We start from the raw sequence: 24,148 nt of genomic DNA, 5'->3' as shown, positions 1-24,148 counted from the left end.
AAATTTTTCTACAATTATTGTACTGAACCATCATTCCAAACGAGATCCTGCAATATAAGAATATTTACTTCATCCTTCAGCACAATAAAATCCTATCAAAAATAAAAATATTTGGTGGAGTCTCTCCATGTGTTTTCATGAATAGGTACTAACAATAAGTCTACAGGGGGCCACCCTCCTTAAATAAGACAGAGAAGCTAGTATGTGTTCAATCTCAACCGCTCCCAAAGTCTCCCAAGTCAAGATGAAACTAATTCTCCCAGCAATTAGAAAAAAAATCGCCAAAAAATTAACATTATCGGAGGAGACGCACGCGCAGCCCTCGCGATCGTTCAGTACGCGCGGGCCCCTCTTCAATGGATCCCTGCTGGGTATTTGCTCTGATTGTTTTGTTACTGATCGAACTGGAGTCCGTAAACTTCCTCTTCTTGATGTTGTACATCGTATTTTACGTAGACCGGGCGATGTCTCTCCGTCTGATCCTTGAATATTCAACTAACTGATAGAAGAATAATAATAATAAGGGGCCAAAGTGACCGTCGGTTGAACCGGGAAAAGAACTCACACCCAGATCCTGACGTTCGTCAAATATGTGGTTGATGTGATGTTTAATTTGTGCAACGTCCGAATAGACGGTTGGTCTGACTAGAATAATCGTCGGTTTGAACTCACCTTCCGATTGAAATATACATTTGGACGTTTTGGTTCGAATACGTAGATCGTTCAACCCTATAGTGTCATTTTATGCGGATTTTGAATTGATGGTAAGATATGAAATTCCGAAATATAACATCTCTTTTTTTCAACTTAAATTTCCCGCCTTTTTTAATGCCTAACTAAGAAATAAATGGAACATGAAATTAGATTGATTTCAAAAAAGAAAATGTCATCAACTTGAATCGTTGAAAAATTGTATATGAATACAATACTAACTACAGATTATGACGAAGAAATGCAGGGTATAAAAACAGAATCATTACATACATTTCACACACATTTCACAAGTTTTCAAAAATCATTCGTTTGCCCTTGTTAAAATCCCTGCATCTACGTCTAAAACCAGGGGAGATTTGGGATATCTATTACCTATTACCTATCTCATTTACACACATCTTTAAAATTCTGCTTAAAATCTGAAAATCTACAGAAATCAGTAGAAACAAAGAGATATAATATAATATAACAGGTATGATAACAATATAATAATTATAATGACTCGGTGATGATCTAATGTGTTTCGGTTTTATCCATTGAACAAACAATCTTTACCCAAGTGCCAAAACGTGTTTTCAAGGTTTCATTTATGAAGGGGTTATTGCACTATTCATTTCAATTTCATTATAATGAATTAAATAGGTTTGCCTAATATTTTTCCTTGAAATAATGAAAAAATATGTATGGTGAATGGCTGTAACAAAATGAATGATTTTATGATATGATATGACGTAATTTTCATATCCGGAAATGTTTCGAAAGCATTTTGAAATGGGTTTACCACCCATTAGAATCACCCTAACTTTTGCAATACGCAAATTTGAAATTGAAAACCTCAATCTCATAAAAAAGGTATACTTGGTCCGATGCTGTAAACCCCAGAAAAACCATCTGAAAGAGTTGAAAACAGTGATGCATTTTTACCGTTTGTAATAGAAACTGAGCGAAAAGTAATAACCCACAAAATTCATGGTATTTACCTATTATTTTGTAGAGAAATGCATCATCATTTCATGTATTATTGAAGAGTTCATAAAATACCTGAATTACCTGATGACCAAGTCATACCTACTCAAAAAGGGTTCATAAAAACATAAATGAGGGTAAGCGTCTCCCTCCTTAAACGAACTGTCAGGAATAGCCGAATTTTGCATAGTATTACATAACGTACTTCTACATAAGCGATATAATCAAAGCCCTATTAATCCCAGCTGTCAGCAGAATGACTGGAACAGTAACAGAAAAGGAAATGTGTGAAAATTAAACATTTTCTTCATTCTCTAAATACCGACGTTTAGAATACATAAGTTTGTCCATTCCCATCGAAATAATACCTAATCAAACACGCATTATAGCGTGTAAAAATTATATTCATTGCAAATTTGATCGTTGGAACTATTTCCATACTAACAATGGGCGTTTTGTAATATCGGTGAGAAAAAGTACAAACTCTCTAGTTAATTCTTCACTTTCATTGCACTTTTAGAACTCACCACAATTATTATTATTATGCTATTTAAATGGTGTGATGGGATCCACAGGGAAAGTGATGAAAATTTAATAATTGGAATAGATGATTGGATCGGCTGATAAGTTTTACGGTTTAGATCGATCAAATCTTTATCGGATACATGAAACGTAAATATTTTTGACGTGGTGGAAATCTCTTTATGGGCCTCCATAAAATTGAAATTCCATTGATGAGAAGTGGACGTTTTATTTCACAGAATCGAATTTATAGAAAACGTGGTCGTTTGGACTATACAGAAGAAGAAATCATTTTGAAAATATTGCTACTAAAATAATCAATTATTCAAGGATATTGAGGAACATTTTTGATGGCATCTTCAGACGTTTTTATTGGTATTGCAATCTTCGAAACAAAGTGAAAGTATCGGGGAAAACGAAAATAATGTGTAGGGTAATAAACTATCATATTTATATCCCTCATACCTTGGAAGTATTATCCATAGCATAGCATAGATGAATATATCTATCCAGATCGAGGAGAGAAAGAGCAAGTGCTGTAAGTTGTAACCGACATTCACGCTAAATATGCTTATCACTTTATACCAGTTGATTTAATCGCAAACACAGGAAATGCTTCTACTATATTTCAGAGAAATTGAGTTTTCAAGTCAGAAGGTGAATCAACTTTGTCGTCTTATCGAAAAATCCACTCACACTACATGGATTTAACGAATGAGTGTTCTTCAATGCTTCGAAGATAGCGTGTAGGTACTTGTTTGAAGGAGTTATTTCACCAAGTGCGAAAGAGGCCTGTTGAAGATAGTCTTGTAATAAGAAATCAGAAAATTTTGTATTGTCGTAAAAATGTTGGAATATCGTTTATTTTCCTCATCATTCCAAATTGATAAGTTTTTAGGGGATTCTTGGCAGAAAACAAGGGGTGAAAGGTCAAATAACTACACTTTATGAGATATGGGGTGTCAATAATTGGGAGATTCTCAGGTTTTCATTGATGAAATTGAGAGGACATGAGATAAACAGGGATTAAATGGATAGTTGCGGAAAAATATCACATAGAATGCTTCTGGTCTCTAAGAAAAATTAAAAAGTGCTTTTCAGATGCCATAACTTTTCATTTACACCCTGTATATCTCGGTAATCATATTAGATTGCATGCTGCTAAGGAGTCACTGAAACTTGAAGTGAATGTTATCACCAGATGTACGAACTAATACATCTGGAAATTGCAATGATCTCAGCAAGGGGGCAAAATCTTCTCAAGTCTTCGCTGTTTTATAATATCTTCCAAGATTGTAGGTTGCCACAGTTGAGATTTCGCTTTAATTTCACAACTCGCGTTATTTAACACTCCACGGTGCCATATACATACATATTGTATACCTATATGTATGCCATGGTGTAATGACCTTTACGCTAAGAGAGGATTACCTTGCAAGGTCGTTCCAGTGGACCCCACATCGATGGGTTCGTTCATGGTACGAGAAATTGGTTATAACCCACAGCGATTTTCCGCAATGTTACCAATCAAGCAGGGTGATTCAAAACTGTTTTTCAGCACCATTACACACGCATCTCTCAGATCATTGTCAGATGAAAATCAGCGGAGAAATCCTTTTGGAAATGTCTGTGACTTATAGCTTAGTATTTTTTAGGTTCTTACATTTTCTGAAGATAAAAAACGCTATAAATGTTATATGTGTTGGTTTGTTACTTTTGAGCACACTTCTTCGAACGTTACCTTTTACAATCATACATTTTTTTACTTAGAAACATAGAAACCATCAGAGTTGTCTTGAGTACGCATCAGAGTTACATTTTTCTTTTTCCCACAATTTCGAATCTACAATAACGAAGTACCAGGTGCCTAATATCATCAGGGTATCACCTCACCAGTACAGTTTTTAGGAAAAAATCTGGAAGGCTGATAGAAGGCTTTCTTGCTAAACATCGAAACCTAAACTGTTATAATATCAGAAGGTTTTTCAATCTTTTACGTTCAATTCAGAGGAACTGATAAAGCATGGATAAATGGTTGAGCACAATGCAGTAATCTTACATTCAATTCTGAGGTCATGAGCTGCTTGCATTGTTCGTTTTTCTGTATTCTGTTTCCGGTACCCACAGAACACCGATTAATAACCAAGTTCCCCAACTTTTGGTAACATACAGGGTGTTTACCAACCCATTTCCTTCACTGCACTTGAAAATCATCTCTGGCAAACAGAAAACTTAACGAGTGCCTAAATTTTAACGGAACCAATCGTTTGCGGGCGGAATTATTGATCAGATCTGCTCTGCCACACCTGGTTGAATCTTTCCGTTTAGGTATTGAATTTATTCACAGGTGCAGCTCGTTTCTATGGGTGCAGAATTGAGATTTAGCAGTTCGTTCAACCTGTACTATTTCCGTGGCTATTTGTATTTGTGACGAATTTGTGCCTGTGCTTTGCATAGTAAGGGACAATGCGTGTGGAATATTTGAATGGAGATGAAACGGTTCATTTAAGGTGTTTTCACATTTTACGGAGTGTCTGAGACCAATACACAAGATGGTCATGAGAAGAGACCCTTAAATTTAAAAATGCGTGTAGTAAATACCATTACAAGAAAATAAAAAGCAATATGTGTATGAAATCTATTTATAATACTGCGAAAATAGTGCCAATTTTTCGAATTTGGTTCGACACATCTTCTTGGTAAAATTCGCATATATTTCTCGATATAACAGCTATAGTAGAGTTCGTTATTTTCGACCTTATCGTTACGATATTGTCCATTAAAATTGTCAAGGTTAACCAGTTATATCCCCCTATTCAAACTAACCATGAAAGCGTATAGATATGAGGGGTTAGAATGGAGGTCATATCTTCATCGATTGTTGTGTACACAGGATAAATATAATGAAATATTTCTTTCTCTCCGAGGTATTTCACCAGGGGTTATCTCAAGGATAAAGCTGTGTTATTGCTTTAATTCATAAACGTGCTCTGAAGCCAGAAAATATCCCCCAAAAACACGCTCACCCTTATAGATTGATAGTTACATACACTTGTACCGAAATTACACAGATTGTCGAGACAAAATTAGTATATCCCATTTTTTATTTTTGCCAGGAGGCCACATCTTTCGAAAGTTACAGCCCCCTAAATTTGGCAAGTAAAAATAGCCAAAAAGAGAAAGAAGTTCAATCTAGTAGCCATGGGACGAATACGACTTTTTCGCACACTATATCTGTGTGAATTTCTGGGGAATATGAAAATGCATCGACCTGGAGCTTGCCTCTCGATGTACCCAATCCATGGAGGATGGAAAACATCGATCGATCCAATTTCTCCCTCTTCAGCACGCGCTGAAACAGCTCCCTAGGGATTTTATAGGCCGAAATGTCCAATAAACCTTAATTGTGTAACATCTGTTCATATGGCTTGTATAAACAGCAGATGAGATGATTTATGTACCCTGTTAGAAAGTTCCATCAATTTATTTTTCTTAAATTGTTCATTCGGATATGAGATGGGTGTTGAGGAATGAAAATAATAGTATTTTTGAGATGAACAGGGTTGGGACAAATTATGGAAACAAACCTTACTCCAAAAATTCCGAGAGTTGATGATAATTACATCAAGTTTCGTCCTACAAAGTTAACATAACATTTTATTACTTCCATATGGTTCTCGATGGAAGTTTCCAGCAAACTACAAGCACCAGCATCAGCGTTTCATTGGGGTAAACGAACTTCCTTACCAAGATGGTCACACTACATTACATTATTCATTGAAGACCTCATCAACAATTATATCTCCCTAAATGCTGTCGAATTCATGATGAACTTTTCAATCTGATTTCTGCCTCTTCACATTTCTCATAATTTTGAATGAGATTTTATGAATCTATGCTCTATCGAAGACCTCCAAGATTCACCTCAAATATGTAAAAAAATCCAGAGATAAAAAATGTAACATTTTCATTCTTTCATGGGCCCAGCACGAGCACTTGTTTGTTCTGCCTGAGTGCTTTTGAAAGCTTTCGTGAATCCAAATATTTTCCTATCTATAAGTTTAAAAATCTGCAAATATCTAAAGAAATTCTAAGAAATATGAAAATATAATCATATAGATTATTCTCAACTGATAAAATTCTTACAGATAAACCCTTTTTAATGGATTGGAGAATTGACACCACACCTATTTGAAGGTGTGGGATAGTTTCCCAGATGTTCCTTTTTAATGTAGCTTCTCTGGACACCAGTAGCTGTGATGAAATTGGGGTCATATATCAAACTCGTAAACTCTAAATGTACCTACACTCCCATCTTGATAAAACCGTATCATTTATGCTTGTTTACGGTTTATAAGTAGATATTATGTAAGTCCTATGGACGTACTTACATGATATATGCAACCTACAACTTTCTTTCTCCTTATTTTGTAACTTTGAAGGCATTAATTATAACGAGAAATGGAAATGTCGAACTGCACTGTCTTAATATAGCATTCACTCGTTTCATTATTAAAGGTGAAAGAAATTAATCAAGGTTGCATCTATTTACAGAAGAATGTTGGTTTATTTGAATAATCGGGGAACATTTATTGAGTTTTTAGTGAAATGGTGAAAGGGAACATTCGGGGATAGAAATACAGAGTGAGACTTTTAATAGAATAGAAGGGAGATCAATTTCGTAGTATTCAACGAGCAAATTTTCAAAATAAAAACAACCATTATACGCAAATTTTTTGTGTGAATTATTTCCTCAAAAATTTCGATTTTTCGATTCTTTGTTCATTGGGGCAGACAAACAGATGCTCGAAAACGTTTAATTGCCGAATATTTCACAGCTAATCGTTTGTTTTTAACTGTCTGGCAACTCCTCGGTCCCGCGAATCTACAGAGTGGCACCAAAACAAAACGACAAGTTTTCAGATTCCGCATACCGAAAATTCTCAACGAAAATAGATCCAGCGACGTGCGTCAAAAACGGGACATCTAAAATAATCCACCGTGTACTCTTTGTGTTCTAAATGTCAAGAGTTTAAAAACGTGAAACGTTGAGAACGGTCAGTTATATAATGTTGCAATTGCAAATGCAATTTTTTTGAGCAGCCCCTGAATAGATACAGCCCCCTAAAGCATATAGACCCTTGAAAAGCAGTGGAATTTTTTTCTTATGTGAATTACCCACATTTTTTTGACATCTCGGTATATTCAAGTCTGTATTTGTATTGTAAACGTCTTGAAACCTCAGTAGTGTGGCAGTTTCTTTCACCTGGAAAAAATTCATTGTTTCCCCAGCTGCGAACATAAGCGATAGTAGAAGGTATAAGATAACAATTTAATTGTGTCAAACCCACTTTATATCGAGTAGATATTTCCTGTTTTCGACCTACTCCACTATCATCTCTATAAGATTCGATCAAGTAACCAGAACACTATTGAAGACCTAATTAGTTCTTGGTTCGATGAAGTGAAACGGTAGACTTTCTTGGAAATGGTCATTTTCACTCATATCCAAACGCGTTTGAGTAAAAATAAAAACCAATCTCTAGCTGAGAAATTGGCGAAGAAGTTCTAGAATTGAATTATAATGAAAAATGTGCTGCGAATAGAGGTGGTTTAAAACTTTGCATAATATAAAAACACTCGGATATAAGTAATGACATAAAACATGAGATGATATAAATACTCTTATAACTGCAATGAATGTAACTGAAACTGTATAATCGAAGAAACATTGAACTTCTCAGCATATTGTTGAAGAATTATTATGAAAGAATGTTCAGTGATATAACTTGTATTTCATTTTACGATCTGCTGGTTATGAAGTATGCAGAGCTGGTCATAATGTGCTATCAGTTGTATGAATAATAATCATAAATCATCGCAATGAAAAAAGTTTAATTGGTTCTATGCACCTTTCAGGAGATTGTCGTTGCTAATTACATATATCACTTATAAGATCAAGAAAATCACATCAATAAAGATTAAAAATTGATTTAATTGTCCAATATTATGAATACAATACTTCTCTCCTAACGTATCTGATTAATGAGCAATTTGAAATGGATGACAATTTTTGAGTGTGAAAATACATACCTATCAAAAAATTCCGTTTTGAATTCTTGCGAATCCATTTAGCCCATCTCAAAGGTTCACGGACAGTCTTATCCTGTATATGGACAGAGGAAAATGCCAGACGTCCAAAAATGCCAGCTGTAAAACTGACATTATCGTCATTTTGGTTTTATTTTCGTACCCAGCGATTCCAGATGCATTCATTTAATAAGAAATCCGAAGCATCTCTTAGCACGAAATGCAATAAGAGCAGGCAGAGTGGCTCGAAGCATTTCTGCGAGAGTTTATTTTGAATCTGCCAGAGATTTATCGGTAGCTTGTTGGCTCTGTTTTATGGTGAAACCGGTGGATAGAATGTTGCTTTGTGGGGTTTAATAAATTTCCTGGAACGGTTTGAAATGGACATTTTCCTGGAGAGCAAGAATTATGATCGATTCGAATGTTGGTACATTAGTTTTATTTGATCCGGTATTTGAGCGATTATCAGATACGAGGATATATTGAAAGATTCTTAGCCTACTATAGAACCAAACAAAATTTCAATGTCAAAATATTTTATTTCTCAACATATTCTTCTCTTAATTGTATACATTTATTAGAGCGAACCTGTAACCTCTCTAGACCTTTCAAAAAAAAGTTTTCTTCTTGCTCTGCAAACCGGACCTCCACAGCTTTTATAACCTCCTCTTTGGAAAAAAATTTACGACCTTTTAAACATTTTTTCAGTTGAGGAAATAGAAGATAGTCGGATGGAGCCAAATCTGGTGAATAAGGGGGTTGTTCTAGTAATTCAAACCCTAAATCACGAAGTTTTTGCATGGCAACATGTGATCTGTGTACAGGGGCGTTGTCCTGCAAAAACACAACACTTTTAGATAGCTTTCCGCGTCTTTTCTCTTACATTTTTTCCCGTAGAGTGGTCAGTTATGTCGAATAGTAATCTACCCTTATCCAAAAAATCAATCATGATTTTTCCATGGCAATCCCAAAAAAACTGAAGCAATAACTTTTCCAGCAGATTTTTGGACACGAAACTTCTTAGGTCTTGAAGAACCAGAGTGTCGCCATTCCATCGATTGTTGCTTTGTTTCTGGATCGTAGAAATGTACCCAAGTCTCATCCATAGTAACAATTCGGTTTAAGAAGTCTACATCGTTTTCAAATCGAGCACAGATCGAACGCGATGCTTCTACCCTTGCACGCTTTTGGTCAACATTCAAACATTTGGGGATGTATTTTGCAGCAATTTTTCTCTTGTCCAAATTGACGTGAGCTATATGATGAACGCTTGCGTATGAAATATTCAGTGCTTCAGATATCCGTTTTAGCCCAATTCGACGGTCTGATAAAGTCATGGCATCGATATTTTCGGGGACTGACATAGAAACTGGCCTTACCGATCGGTCATCATCTTCAATGGAAAATTTACCTCTTTTGAAGCTTCCAGTCCAATTTTTCACGGTCGCATACGAAGGACATTGATCACCAAGGGTATTAAGCATATCTTCGTAAATCTGCTTACCTCTTAACCCTTTTAAATACAGGTACTTGATGATGGCTCGATACTCCAATTTTTCGATTTTCACAATTTCAGTGGACATCTTTTTCTTTTAATTTATTGCGTAACTCTGGTTTACTTTTTTGACCTCAAACTTCACACTGACACTTCTAATGAGTTATTGTTCGTTGCTATGGTAACGCAATATTTTTTATGCATGGAACTGGTCTAGGCTAAGTAGATATCAATACATCCTCGTACTTCCAGCTTCCAGATAATCATTCAGATGAATGATAGCTCTATTTTTTCCCTTTGAAAAATGTCGTTAAACTTTCAAGTCCCAGGGGAGTTCTCTAAAAGGTTGTTGCTTCATTGTGCAGTTACCTGATTAAGCAACACTGTTTGGTCGGTTGATAAAGGTCGCCAAGACCTGAGGACCCATTCCGCGTAGTTGTCTTCTCATATATGGCATGGAAATCAGCGTGTACTGGTCAATGCCGTCGTTTCACCTCTTTGTAAAATATGGAGATCAATGAGTCAGTCTCATGAATAAAACAAACAGGAGGAGAATGAGCTTTCAGTTTTTCGTCTAACAGGGTGTCTGTCTGTTCCGCTCTTGCCATGTGGGAGGCCTTTATTAATTCTAATTATAACGTGATGTATTGGTTAGTTCCTTGTGCAGCTCATTCTCTATTGTTGCTTTATAGGCATGAATTGGCTATGTATAAGAGTACCAACATGGAAAAATAAACTTGGACTTGGAATGGAAGAAAAGTACTTTTAAAAGGTTGTTTTTCGAAAAGTGTCACTCTTTTTCTATTGCTGAAAATGAAGAATTCCCTCACATTCATCATTCGTCAACCTCGGGCAAACCCCACATTGTTTGCACCCCTAAAGGTTCGCCATCGGGATTTGCACGCATGCTTTGCCCCCATACGTCATGAAGCTCCACTTTAGGGTGGGTCGCAACATCAATAATAGAAAAGGGACGTCGACAGACATCGATTTGTGTACCGTTCATTATTTCATTCATCTAATACTATTTTTAATCTCAATGCCAACCTAGCGTCGATCTATAAAATTACATTTTCCGGGTAAATGCATTTCGGATTCGAAACGAACTTGACAATTTGAGGTCGATCTGTGTGTGTGCGGAAGCTCCATTTGTTCCTCCATCGATCAGATTTTCCAGAACATAGTTCGGAACAATTGATTTGGTGAAGACGGGATTTCCGACAGCAAGGTCGGTTGTAAAAAGAGAAAAAGAGTTTTTTTTTTGAGATGAAAACTATCATCAAATCATTTCATACTTCTGCATACCAACCCAAGTGAACAAAACCATTATCAAATGGATGTATTGTATAAGACTAGAATAGCTGAGATACAGGTGGACCACTCTTGGAAAACCTCGTGGCATACAGAAGTCTGGGTGGTAGGGGCTTGGGGATATAACCCAAAAATTCTTGGTAGAACCAAGAAGATGTCATCAGCTATTTGAAAATACCATTGCTATATTTTTTCCGTTAGATCTATAGCTTATACAACAGAATAAGCTAGCGGATGAACATAATAACTCAAGTTTATTCATGTACTATTTTCTTCCTTTGGATCTTGTTGAAAAAATGTTTTGGGTGTGATATATACAACTATTGAGGATACATTTATCATGGGAAAAGTCTAGGTTAGATGCGCTTGACTACTGATCTGTAATAGTCGATCAATGAAGCAAAACTATGAATTGCAGGAATACCCCAAGACCATAATAGAGTAAATTTTTTTCAGTCTTCCATTGGGTGATAAATATGGTTTCAAGTTTCAAGACAACAATAGCATTTAGTCTCGCATTCAGTTTACTTTCACAGAGATGGAGAGAGTCTTATATTTTTTTATTGGCACTTTTTGCTGAAGATATACAGTCGTAAATATTTCGTTCATAATTTTTTTAATTATCGTGCCGGTTAGTCTTCATTTTCAGCATTTTTAATGATCAGGGTGCCGTTTACCGAGATACAGCGTATAAAGGCGCTTCATCTCATAATCCAGCGTTTATGAAAGAAAGAATATGAGTGGATACCCAAGTAGAAAAGTCCATTGTTACCGATTCAATTCGTACCCAACCTTGAAGGGCATTAGAGTCGTTTTCTAGGTTGTGGAAAATATAATACCACTCCACTGCAACATGAGATGCTTGAAAAGAACAATAAATAAGCTTTACAATAGAGAATAAAGTCTTTTTCCTTATGAATGAATGGAAATGGGAAACTGAATTCATTTCCTGTTTTCTTTATATCAATACGATGACGTTCATATATCATAATTATCTCTGATGTTAATTTCGATCTGAATTAATAAATTCAATGTCGTTGGATGAAACTGCACAGACAGAAATAGAAATTCAAGGGAGTGGTGCATTATTATCTAATTAAATAAAATACAGTGTAACAGGTTGTATACACTTTGTCCAATACTCTCTATCGCATTATTTAATGAACCTAATTAATTACTCTCCAATTTTTAACTAATTATGTAATCAATTTTCTGTTTATTTCCTCACTGTATTAATTGTTTCAATTGCTCAAGGAAAGTATGCCTGGTAATGAACAGAATTTCAGTTCCACGTGGAGTTTAATCAATTTTGATGAGACCTGGACCTCCTTTCATTATCGAAATATAAGGCCTGAATTTCTCAAATCAATTCCCATTTCTGATTCTTCAATATGAACACAGCTCAAATTTTACTCCAGCAATAAAAATTAAATATGGTGCGTATACCTCGTACAACATATTATAACCGGATGTTTTTCATCAACACTATCATGTCTAGTAAAACATACATCTAAAATTATCTCATAAAGGCCCACGCCAATGATAAAAGCTAGGGCATGTAACATGTTGTAAATAGATCTATCAATAAAGCGATCTGTAAAAGCAAAGGGAAGAATAAGATATATAGGGAGGCCTAACACATACATATGATGATGAAAATATTCAATAAAACATTGCAATGTTTGAAGTCTACGTCTGATTGCATTTTTTAATGGATCACCCTGCATATAAACAACGTGACAGCAAAGATGAAAAGTTCTCTGCTTTATTTATACAATTACGGTGTTTTGCCTAGATTCGATAAATATACAGATCTGATACCATAAACACAAAACAAGATTTGGCTCCTGGTCCAGAGGCAGGCAGTAAATTGAAACAAATAAGGGAAAATTCCAAAATGATGAGGCATAAATATTGCGTGACATCAAAGCCTTCTTTGGTGACTAGAATTACAAGGGTATTCATAGCGTACTTGATAATTTAAAAGATCGAATAAGTGGAACATTTGCTACCACACATATATCGTAATATAATACATTAATGTGGGCATGAAATGCTTTTCTAGTTTAGCAGGAAACTGAATATCGAATCTAAACGTCCTGGGTATATCGGCTCGTAATCTTAGATGATCGCCTTGAGATAATGAGATTGTATTTCTCTCAAAGAATCCTATTAGAGGTAACTTGATCCGGTTCCGTGTCCCTTTCTTCATGAATTACTTGAAGATACTATACACGAAAAGGTTGTATGAATAATTTAAATAAAACAGACATCACGAATCTTTCATTATCAGAAAACTACTTGGCGAGACAACTTAAACGATCTTAAGAACAAAAAACAACGTAAAACAAGCAGTTCAAGCCTTAGTACGTCTACAAGAGCTGGCGCTGCTCGTAAAAAACGTTTGGCAAATCTTTTCCGCTCAGCATAATTCCAATTCGTAATCGAATCATGAATAAAATTGTGGCGATGAGGCAGTGCCGTATTTATAACCCGTCTATTTTTTGTTGCAGAATGAATAACACCTAGAGACAGTGCAAAATGGAGGAGGAGTCCCCTCCCAGCCAGACTGGTGATGTTTCATCGCCAGAAATCACAACTACACCTCCCGAAGATGACCAGGGTTCCAGTGCCGTAAACGAGCTAGAAACCACCAAACTAAGCAATGTCAGCGACGAAGACCACAACTTCACCGTCCACCCCTTCGACTTGTCCAACATAACCGTAATCGAGAACACCCTAGCCAACCCCGCCAAAAGTGTATCTTGTGAAGGAAGTGACAGTGGCGTTGAAGTGTTCGAGAACAGTGATAATTTCGCCTTCAGAAGGACCCTAAGTTCCAACAGTGGCGTCTCCAACCATTTCCAAGACTTTGAGAACGTTCAATCCTGCGATTCTTCGATTAGTTATTGTTCGAATATCGACGAGGCTTACAATATCTTGGTGAGACGTAACTCGTCTCTGTTCGGAGATTGCACACTCAGAAACGGTGATAGAACTAGTGATAACGGATCGGAGAGTTCCTCCGTAACCGGAAGTTCCTCTTCCAAGAACTCCAAACGGAATCAGACTATCAAGAAACGCGTGACTGTCGATCCCAAACCCAAGCCAAGTTCGCCCAAAGAAAGAACGAGGTCCAAGCCTCCGGTCACCCCTAAATCTCAAGCGAATTCTGCGCGCTTGAAATCTTTGGATAGACTCCAGGGAAAGTCGCTGACTCCATCCACGGCCAAGACGAACTGTTTGCGCAATAAACAAGTGCCAAATAACTTAGAAATTAGTAAGAAGGAGTCTTCTAAACGCCCGTCGACAGTGAGAACGCCTTCCAGCACCAGAACCCCGATTCCAACCCCAACAGACGATGGTAGATGGCCTTCTATACACAGTAGACCTGCGCCTCTTTTATCGAAATCGATGAAAGGTAGTATGGACCCAACGACCAAACGAAGTACTTTAGATACTAAGACAATAGAAAAATACGCAACGTTACCCAGGAGGAAGAAAGAAAAGAGCGCAGATGACATCGAAAAACCCAGGAAGATAACAGACAAGGAAACTTTCACAAACAAAGCAACACAAAACAAAAAGACTGTACCAAGAGAAAGCCTATCGATGAGGATATCTACACTTGGCAGGAGGAAAAAGATAAAAATTTACCAAGAAAACGGTTTCCAAACTGCCCTAACCATGGAGGACATCGATAAGGCTCTATCGGGACACTCTGTAAGACCCCCAAGTCCTGAAGATAAAGAGTTTGACGCGAAAGAAATACAGGTAGACATGAGCATAACTGAAGTTGAAACCTTGAAGGAACAACTTAGGGTTATGACAGAAAAATACGAAGCTCTCAGTAATGATTATAAAACGCAAACCTGTAAATTGAGGGAGGTCGAAGATAAATGGAGAGCTGAAGCAGTGGAAAAGGAAGGTTTGCAGCAAGAACTGAAGAACAACACTGAACGAGTTTTGACGATTTTGGGGGATCAAAACTCAACTGACGGTAAGAAATCTCTCCACAAACCTTCAACCAACCTCCCATTGACTTTTTCATCAGTTAAATTAGGCTGCTTAGCACCCCTTCTAACCATCGGCATATTCTTTACAGATAACTCTAGTGACAGTCTGTTAGTGCTGGAGTCCAGGTACCAAGACGTTAGATCGTTGGTTATCGATCAAGAGAAAGAGATTTCACGTTTGAATGCGCTATGTAGAACTCTGCAAATAAATCTCGATCAATTGATGGCGAACCAGAGGACGCTCATTCAACAGCATCAGGAGCTAGAGGCAGAAAGTATGGAGCTCCAAGAATTCATGCAGGCTGAGAAAAGTACACTCGCTGACGCACTTAGAGAAGCCGAGACTGAATATAAGAAATTGAAGGTGAGTTTCCGAAATCCATCCAGTAATGAACGACTTTAGAGTAGTTATTTTTAACAGCATACTGTGCTTTAATGGGCAATGGGTGTTTCATTAAGAGCTTCACAAGAAACGGGAATATTCATTTATATATTGGTGTTTTTTTTGGTGGTATGGTATATAATGCATCCGAAGTGCCATGATATTTTGCAAAAACTGCTAGAGCTTAGGTATTTGAGAGAACTTGGTACAAGAATCCAGTATCTAACAATAACTTTCCTACCAGCTCTTGGTATCTCAATACTTCTCTCGAATACACCTGTGTTTCTTCTGATAATCACAATTCCCCAACAAGCAATAAGTAGCTGCTTAAAGTAGTTCCTCAATTTTGGATAGTTTTAAGTTGAAATACTTCAAACACTCTGAAGATGATGAACACGTCTGCTAAGTCAGCAGCTTTTCTCCATTAATTTTAGTTTCAAAAGTAAAAATTCCTTATTTCTTGATGGGGCACCCACATCTCAAAAATCTCAATGTGTTTAACTGATTTCTAAAACTTGCGATACTAAGATGTGAGTTGGTAGGTACGACAGTTTAAATATCCCTTACGAAACTTTTCAATTAACGTGTGTCCACTAGACTCTTCTGAACGAAAAAGATAGAGGCCTCATGGAAAAACAGGAGGAAAGCAAGCATTTGGTGAGGCTGAGCGAGAAGAGGAGGCAGGAAAATTTAGCTTTACAAGCTAAACTAGGAGCTTTGGAAGCCAGATGTAGGGAACTTTTAGTTCAACAGGGTAGCTCAGTGTCTAGAGCTGCTATTGCTGTTTCTGCCTTGAGCAACAGATTGGATTCGTTAGCCAATGAACTGATCGCTTGTTACAACATCTCAGAGCAAGATTTAGAGGTGAGGGATTTGACTGTACCAGATTGATTTCGATAACCAAGATTGCTTTTCAGGATGTGATATTCCATAATGAAGCGTACAACTATAGTAGTAATGACACTACGCCGGAGAGAGGAAGAAAATGCTTCAATGATACCTCCCCATCTTCCACAAAGGGTTCTTCGTTCGTGTCTGCTGTGATAAATGCCATAAAAAACAACGCACCCTTTAGTAGAGATATATCTAGAAGTAATCTCCAAACAGGTAAGTCCATATATCCACCAGTTTTATTCCTGTTTCTATGTGTTTATCTTTCCCGAAGAAACGTCTAGTTCCAATGAGATGCTAGACTCGGAAACTGAGCCCTGCTTGATGATGGAACACGTCTTGGAAGATGTAGTGGTGCCAGATGGTCATTCTCACAACATGATCTCCTCCACCCACAGCATGATCAACACAAGGCTCACTCACAGCGAGAGTCTCAAAGATCTATCGCAAGCCATCCTTAATCGCGAGAGATCCGAGCAGGCTAATAGTCTCACCTTATCCTTCAGCAGCGAATTTGGGGTGGACGATGGTTTCAATGTCCCCCTGATAGACCAAGTCATCGATGTAGATAACTCTATTACGAGACTCCTAAAGGTGATAAAGATTGTTCAGGTAGACGCTGAAGAACGTATGAACGAACTGGAGGACCAAAGAGAATGTTTCTCTGAACAAATCAACAAGCAGAAAGAAACGAACAAGTTCGTGGTGAAACAGCTGAAAGATTGGGAATTGCTAGGTGCGAGGCTGAAGACAGAAGTGAAAGACTTGAAGGAGAAGCTCTCTGCAAAAGATTCTGAATTGGATAAATTCAAAATCGAGTTGAATAAACAAAGGGAGCAACTAGAGGTTAGTTGAATATTTTACTCCATATGTGCCAGTTAGGCATGTTGGGAAATGGAAAAACGATACTCAATTTTTTCTTTGTTTTTTGAAGAAGCAAAACCAAGATGTTTGTGAGCTGTCCACTGCATTGTCCAAGATAGAACTGGACGCCAAAATGAAGCAAGAGGAAGTTAACGAGGCTATTTTATTATGGGAACAGACAGGGGAGATTCCCTCCCAAGAAATCATGGGGAGAATAATCAGTAAGGTACAAGTTTTTCAACATGCGTGAATTGCAAGGTCTTTTATTTCTTGTTCATCTGCAGTGTCCTGAAATAAAAGAACTGATAGAAAATGAACAGCAGAAGGAGGAATTGAAGAAAGAATCCGCCAATAGACAGGTTCTGATTGACAGAATTAGAGAAGCTTTTGCTGAAACTAAGAAGCAGTATGAAGCTATAGACAATGCGCTAGAGGTAAGCTTTCGTGAATCACTATTCTTGACAATCCCCCTCATGTTTTTTGTACCTACAGGTACTGCACAATGTTCAGAGTGTTGTCCAGCAATGTCCCCCACTAGCAAAGCTGCAAAGGGACCTGGAAGAAGTCAGTTTCCAGAGCGCTTCGAAAATGCCTCTGGTACCTCCTGCCGATCTGAATGCCAACGCAGCTCTTTTGCACCAAGTCATCAAGAATTTAGAGATAGCATCCCCGATAAATACAACCGCTTGAGTAACTTGAATGCACATGTAATGAAGCCATTTCATCGTGTACGGATTTTATTAAACTTATTGTTAATCGTCCCTAAAGGTGAATTCGAAACAAACCACCTTTCGGTTATCGTTTTATTTTGTACGTTTCTTTTATTCTGTATATTTTGTTAATTTTAGGATAAACGAATTTTCGATGTTGAAATTTTTAGATGTGATGAAGGGAGGCTGAAAATTGCCGATTTGTGACGTCCAATACACGAATTTTCCATTTTAATACGTCGTTGTAGAGGTTAATGATCGTATTATAATAAAAAATTGAATAACTCGTTCTGAAACACTTCTCCGTATTGAGCGCTTGCGAGAAAGCCTAACTATTTTTGGACAATGTAATAAACATAACAATTACTGTAATGCCATTGTTGTATTTATACATAACAATCAATAAACAGTGTGAAAGTTAGTATTCTTTGTTAACCCGAGCAGCCAAAATCTTAACATCTATAAAATTGTCGCTGATGGTTGCCGCATAGGTTCTATCATGAAATCACGATACCTTATTGCAGTCATGGAGGATAATAAGATCTGCGGGCCCATTAAAACAAATGCCCCTCCAAACGCTCACTGAGTCACCACCGAAAAGTTATTTTTGTCATGTTCAATATACCATTGACCCCGTTCTCGCCACACCAACATTCGTTTTACCAACCTTTAATTGTTCTAGTTGAACAGTTTCTATTCGCATATTAAACTAGTTATAATTATGTACAGGGTGGGCAAAATTCGTTGTCTACTAAGGGAATATCGTGAACTATAGCAGCTGGAATAAAACAGATAAGGTTCTCGATCTATTTTTTCATGACCAATTCAAATCTGGAAACAGAATCGGCCCATCATTTTTAGATTTCGAGTTATAAACAAAACTTGAGATTTTGACGATTCCGAAAAGTTCTCATAACTTTTTTGTCTTTGGAGTTACAGACCTGAAACTTGAATCTTCTTAGGCACTTTCATACGTAGAATCTACTGACAAAAGATTTTTTTCCAATTCAAAAATAACAAATTCAAAAAAAGTTTGCATTAAAAAAAAAATTAAAGTTCACCTAATGATATTTCGAGCTCATCAGTGGATTCTGCGTAAAAAAGTGCCTGTAGAAGGTTCAAGTTTCAGATTTGTATCTTCAAAGACAAAACAGTTATGAGAACTACAGGAAATTGTCAAACTCAAAAACGAAGTATCGTAGGAGACTGCGGTTTTGACCATTCTTTATTTCTCGGAAAAAGAGCTTGGAGATGTGTCATCCGTTTCTTCTAGCTGCTATTGTTCTTGAGATCCTCTCAGTAGACAACGAATTTTGCCCACCCTGTACATTTGATACTATACGCAACACCAGATCAGTTGCAATAGCTCTTTATCGCACAAACCACATTAAAAATGCAAAAATACGTTCCCCACATGGTAAATAGAGCAATAGTGAAAAAATGAGTTTTCTCCGTAATATATACTTCAATTTTTGAGCAGTATACTTACCTTAATCACTCCAAATCACCATAAATTGATCGGACAACTCGGAAAATAAAACTCCTTATATAACCATTTATAGCTTATATTTATATAACCAAATCAAGGCATAAAACTCAGTACATAAAATCATAAAAAAATACATTCCCCACATCAATTAATTAGATAGATACAATCGATGATAATCATTAGCTCCGAAAGCACAATTACATTTGGGGCACTTTCTCTGCCTGGTCTCATACCTGGTTTTGAGACAATCGTAACAGAAGACGTGGAAACATTTCGACAAGACTGCGTCTTTCCTCTTGACTTTACACGAAGGACATGTGAGAGTCTCCTTGTACTCCCTAATTTCCTCCATCATGACTTCATCCAGGGTGGTTCCTGAAATTTCCATCTTCTTCATCCTCTCCGCCTTCCGTTTCAGCTGCGCTATCTCTTCCTGAAGTCTCTTGGTCTTGTAAGCCTCTGCTTCTAATGAACTTGTCTTCTCTGCTACCACCTGTTGAGCTTCCTTCATCTGGGAGTGGTATTTTTCTGAGGAAAATAGAAATCGATGGTTAAATATAGGATGATAAGAAAAAAATTCATCATCATTTTCACCTAAATGAAGTTTCAGGTCGGCTGCACTCTGAGCCGACTCGATGGCCTTCCTCTTGTGCATCTCCATGGCCTGTTGCCTCAGGGATAATTCCTTCTCAACAGTCGCCAAAGTATTTTGCAAAATCCTCTCTTTTTCCTCCAGTTTACGCACAACAATATTCGCGGCATCCACTTGAGTGGTCAAAGTTTGCACTTGTTCCTTAAGAACGTCTTTCTCCTCCCTCGCCAATTTATGCAGTTGATTTGATTTGATCCTCTCGGACATGAGCTTGAAATTCGCATCATCCTTTTCTCGCAACTGTTGGATCAGCCTCGAATTTTGCTCCTAAAAACAAGTCCAAGTGACCTGTTAGGCAAAAATGAGACTTTTCCTGTTCAATCACTGACCTGCATGTCTTCGAACGCTTGTCCGGTCACTTCCATCTCGTTAAGAAGGGCCTCTTCTTCTTGTGACCCGACAAACGGTCTCATTTGGTGCAGAACATTACCCCAGCTACCGTCGGCAGGCTTCTGGTTAGCCACCTGCTTCTGGAGCTCATATTTCTGCTCTTCTAATTGCTTGATTTTCTTCAGGGCTTCGTCTTCTGCCATTTTTCGTTTGTCATCTCTTTTACTGTCCTGAAATTGTAGCCTATAAGCTCCGCAAAAACTTCAAATTTACAAATGAAATCTTTACCTGAATTTTCTTGATTTGCTGTCGAAGATCGTCGACCTCCATACGTAGTTTTTTCTCCGTAGCCATCAACTGTACCTTATCCCTCTGATCTTTAATCACGCTTTTGTACATATCCAGAAGCAGCTTCATTTCTTTCTGTTCATTCAGAGCTTTCCTAAAACGATATAGAAATAATTTTTGTCAGTGAGAAAACGGAAACTATCTCACTTGAGCTGATTTTTCAAATCCCTTATAATCTCGTTTTCCATTATTTTCTGCTCCTTCGCACGTTGGGCCTCCCTATGATCCTTCTCGGTTTTCACAGGATCTTTCTTGACAACCCCTTGACCTTGTTTGTTTCCATCTTTTTTCGATGATGGAGAACCGCCTGCTTTGTCTTTGTCAGTATCTGCATCTTCCATATGCTGAGGAAATAGATTGGTAATAATGAATAATATACTATGAAAGTAGAGTACTCACCTCTGTATCGTCTTCTTCCTTCTTAATTGTGGGGGTAGTAGACCCTTCCTCCTTGATTTGTATTCCCTCAGAAGTACTTGTGTCTTCCTCTTTGATTTCTTGCTTAATGTGTTCTTTAGAATCCTGATTAGATTCCAACTGAGCTATTTTGCTTTGAAGGTCTTCGATTTCTTTTCTCAACTAGCGAAAGTGAATAAAATTTAAAAATAATCCAAATTCTGCAGTTTTTACTCACCTTAGGTAATTCCGCATTCGCTTCTTTGTATTTTCTCTTATATCTATGCACTTCTCCTTTCAATTGCTGAGTATTGTTCTGAAGGGATGTTATAAGATGCCTCATTTCACGGTTTATGGGACCGGTTTGTTCGTTGGCGGCAAGATTCTGCTCAAATTCAATACGTAGCATTTCGTATTCCTTTCTTATTTGCGCTAAGAAATCTTCCAACTGCATGACTTCCTGACGAAGTTTTTTTTGAGACATGAGTTCGTCACTCTGAAAATTATTCGGTTTCAACCTGCTGAATGTACATACAAGAAACAATTTTTTACTCACTTCCATAAGTTCGATATTTCTAGCATTGGCATTTTTGGTCTGCTGCAATTGTTGCCTAGCTTCGTCCAATTGAGTTTTAAGCTGCATTGACTCATTATATAGCACAGAAAATTGAGATTGAAGACATTTGTATTCCGTTGTTTCGACAATAACACTTTCCGGAAGTTGACGAATCTATCAAAAATACCAATATGTAACGCAATTTCCAGTACCAGAAATGATTAATCAATGGATTAATCTGAGCAACAAATGAAAATTTCAATGAACACTCACATCCATTTTCAACTTCTCCACTTCTTTAAGAGTTTCCCTGTGAGTCATATGCAGCTTATCCAGCTCTTGAAGTCTATTATTGGCCAATTCTTTCCATTCTTCCACTTCTTTCATCAAATCTTCCAGTTTTGCTTGAGAAACACTCGACTGTACCACCGGTTTCTGCGTAGCATTCTTATCAGGATCTCCATGAAGTTGGTTGTAAGTTTTAAGTTTCTCAATAGCTTCAGCCAAATGGGTTTCTAGTTTGTCATTTCTATTGCGCACCTAAAATACAGGTTATGTTATTCAAATAGCTCAAACATTTTCATAAGGCATTTGGTATTCAAACTCACCTTATCAAATTCGTATTGCAAATCATCAATTTGATTCTTCAATTCTGCAATTTCTGTCTCCCTGGCAGTAACAGAATCTTGCAATTCAGCTACTTTTAGACTGTTCAAATGATATTTTTCATGTAGAGTAGTTTGCAATGCTTGCAAATTTCTGTTTTCCGCTTGTAGTTCAACGTTTGCTTGTCTTATGACTTCATCAACTGAAGGAGCATCCTCTGAAAACCAACAATTCAAAAACATATCTATAACTAAGAATGGGTCCACTCACGTCCTTCCACTTCTCCTTTTAACGCTAACGTAATTTTTTCATTTCTTTGCATAAGTCTATCAAAAGCTTGAATTACTTTTGCAACAGCTCTTCTTGATACTTGAACTCGATTAGCCAATTTATCATTGAGCTCATCCTTATCCCATGTAGATAATTGCATCAAAAAAGAAGTGGTTGCTTCATTCTCATCTGAAATAAGAAATGTGTAAGATATTCAGTATATCATATTATTTGGAGCATACTTTTATTTTCAGACTCATCAGCAGTTTCTGCATCAAATCTCTGTAAAAGTATTCGAATATCCTCATTGAGTTGATTCCAATACCGATTGACTACATTCAACATTGCATCATCTTGAGTTTGTCTTTTTTCTAACTGTTCGATCCTCTGTCTCAATTCCTGTTCAGTTCTGTGTCTTTGCTCAATTTTCTGAATAAAAAAATATCATCTTTATTCATTAGAAAGACGTGAATCTTCGTTCAACTTACTTGGGCCAGTTTTTTGTTCTGAAATTGTAGAACTTTGATATCCATTTCTTCCAGAGTAGATACCGGTCCAATCAAATGTGGTTCAAAGTGTATTTTTTTAATCGGCGGCTGACCGCCAGAGGAGGCCGGGGCCTCCTCCGCATGCCTCTTGGACATTTTAGCGTTTGAAGCAATTTTTCCTGTGAAATTAAAGGTATTAATGTTTTTTACATATAAAATTGGCAGAAAGTTTAAACTCTTCAAATGTAGACATCAAATACAAAACATTAGAGAAAATTCAAGAGGTTTTCAAACCTCAGAATTATATTCTTTTACCTTTTTAATGAATAGATCAATAATAACAATTAAAAGGGGGAACGTGAAGATATTATTGAGAATCAAACCACCAACCGGATGTCACTTTAATTGTCATCGGTAACATTCTGTCAAAGCTTGTATCGATAATGTATTGTTGGTTGCCCAAGCCTACAAGTAGCGCCATCTCTTTTTCAATTAGTTTTTTTGCAACAACATTTTTCTGAATGTTTGTTATGATGATATCGTGATTGTTTTAGATAGTCAGAAGATGAGAGTGGAAGCAAACATTTTCGAAAATATTTTATTCTTCTCAATAAGAACATATTCATAATGTGAGTATGGAATGGAAGCAAGTACATACCTTCCTGAAATTTATTCAGAAAAGTCGTCTTATTTAGCTCTTATGCAATCAATAACTCCTTATAATACTTTTTCGTGATATAAACTGACCAAAATTGAAGTTACAAGGGAAGAGTTTTATCATTGTATTAGATCCTTAAACAATGATGATACATTATGTTACCCTATTCCCATTATTGATCTACGACACTGAGCTTTCGTTTGACCACGAGAACGCGTGAATGGCGCCTGGGATGATTTGGGGAATAATCTCGTAGCTTCACATAACAGGAAACTAGGAATTCAACTTTCAATACTCTGATAATAACTTGGATCCCAGTAAGGGGTGAAACATCAAGAATTTCAAGTTGAATCTGGTCTCTGGCCCCAAATATTATTTAATTTTAGGTTTTAGA

At 37.0% G+C, this 24,148-nt stretch overlaps 2 protein-coding genes across 3 annotated transcripts; one reads left to right on the top strand and one right to left on the bottom strand.

Moving 5' to 3' along the window:
• The first annotated feature begins 329 nt into the window (after positions 1-329).
• On the top strand, positions 330-18,382 carry LOC123314510 (putative leucine-rich repeat-containing protein DDB_G0290503). The gene is made up of 9 exons (XM_044899835.1): positions 330-764; positions 13,612-15,098; positions 15,204-15,478; positions 16,094-16,360; positions 16,414-16,603; positions 16,662-17,233; positions 17,322-17,477; positions 17,536-17,685; positions 17,744-18,382. Exons 2-9 carry the CDS (start codon positions 13,640-13,642, stop codon positions 17,939-17,941), a joined length of 3,267 nt encoding a protein of 1,088 aa, XP_044755770.1. The 5' UTR covers positions 330-764; positions 13,612-13,639; the 3' UTR covers positions 17,942-18,382.
• A 1,128-nt stretch (positions 18,383-19,510) lies between these two features.
• Positions 19,511-23,515, bottom strand: LOC123313808 (E3 ubiquitin-protein ligase Bre1). Of its 2 annotated transcripts, XM_044898833.1 has the most exons (14): positions 23,412-23,515; positions 23,097-23,275; positions 22,851-23,037; positions 22,609-22,797; positions 22,341-22,555; positions 22,006-22,272; positions 21,733-21,906; positions 21,415-21,672; positions 21,180-21,359; positions 20,928-21,124; positions 20,721-20,874; positions 20,432-20,662; positions 20,045-20,369; positions 19,511-19,978 (listed from the first exon to the last, which is right to left on the bottom strand). In XM_044898833.1, the coding sequence occupies exons 2-14, from the start codon at positions 23,250-23,252 to the stop codon at positions 19,599-19,601; spliced, it is 2,913 nt and encodes a 970-aa protein (XP_044754768.1). In that variant the 5' UTR covers positions 23,253-23,275; positions 23,412-23,515; the 3' UTR covers positions 19,511-19,598. The 2 variants fall into 2 exon arrangements, with proteins under 2 accessions (XP_044754768.1, XP_044754769.1); XM_044898834.1 differs by lacking the exon at positions 23,412-23,515 and having other exon boundaries at positions 23,093-23,232.
• Positions 23,516-24,148: the final 633 nt, after the last annotated feature.

Source organism: Coccinella septempunctata, chromosome 5 (genome assembly GCF_907165205.1).
Source record: "Coccinella septempunctata chromosome 5, icCocSept1.1, whole genome shotgun sequence".
NCBI lineage: Eukaryota > Metazoa > Arthropoda > Insecta > Coleoptera > Coccinellidae > Coccinella > Coccinella septempunctata.
This window is presented reverse-complemented; position numbering and strand designations above follow the sequence as displayed.

Bases quoted from the DNA above. Each gene is read 5' to 3' on its own strand.
- LOC123313808 (XM_044898833.1), bottom strand. From the start codon at position 23,252: ATGTCCAAGAGGCATGCGGAGGAGGCCCCGGCCTCCTCTGGCGGTCAG. The intron at 20,370-20,431 runs GTCAGTGATTGA...ACTTGTTTTTAG, and splicing joins AAGCGTTCGAAGACATGCAG to GAGCAAAATTCGAGGCTGAT. The intron at 19,979-20,044 runs GTGAAAATGATG...TATTTTCCTCAG, and splicing joins CGACCTGAAACTTCATTTAG to AAAAATACCACTCCCAGATG.
- LOC123314510 (XM_044899835.1), top strand. From the start codon at position 13,640: ATGGAGGAGGAGTCCCCTCCCAGCCAGACTGGTGATGTTTCATCGCCA. The intron at 15,479-16,093 runs GTGAGTTTCCGA...TGTGTCCACTAG, and splicing joins CTGAATATAAGAAATTGAAG to ACTCTTCTGAACGAAAAAGA. The intron at 17,686-17,743 runs GTAAGCTTTCGT...TTGTACCTACAG, and splicing joins CTATAGACAATGCGCTAGAG to GTACTGCACAATGTTCAGAG.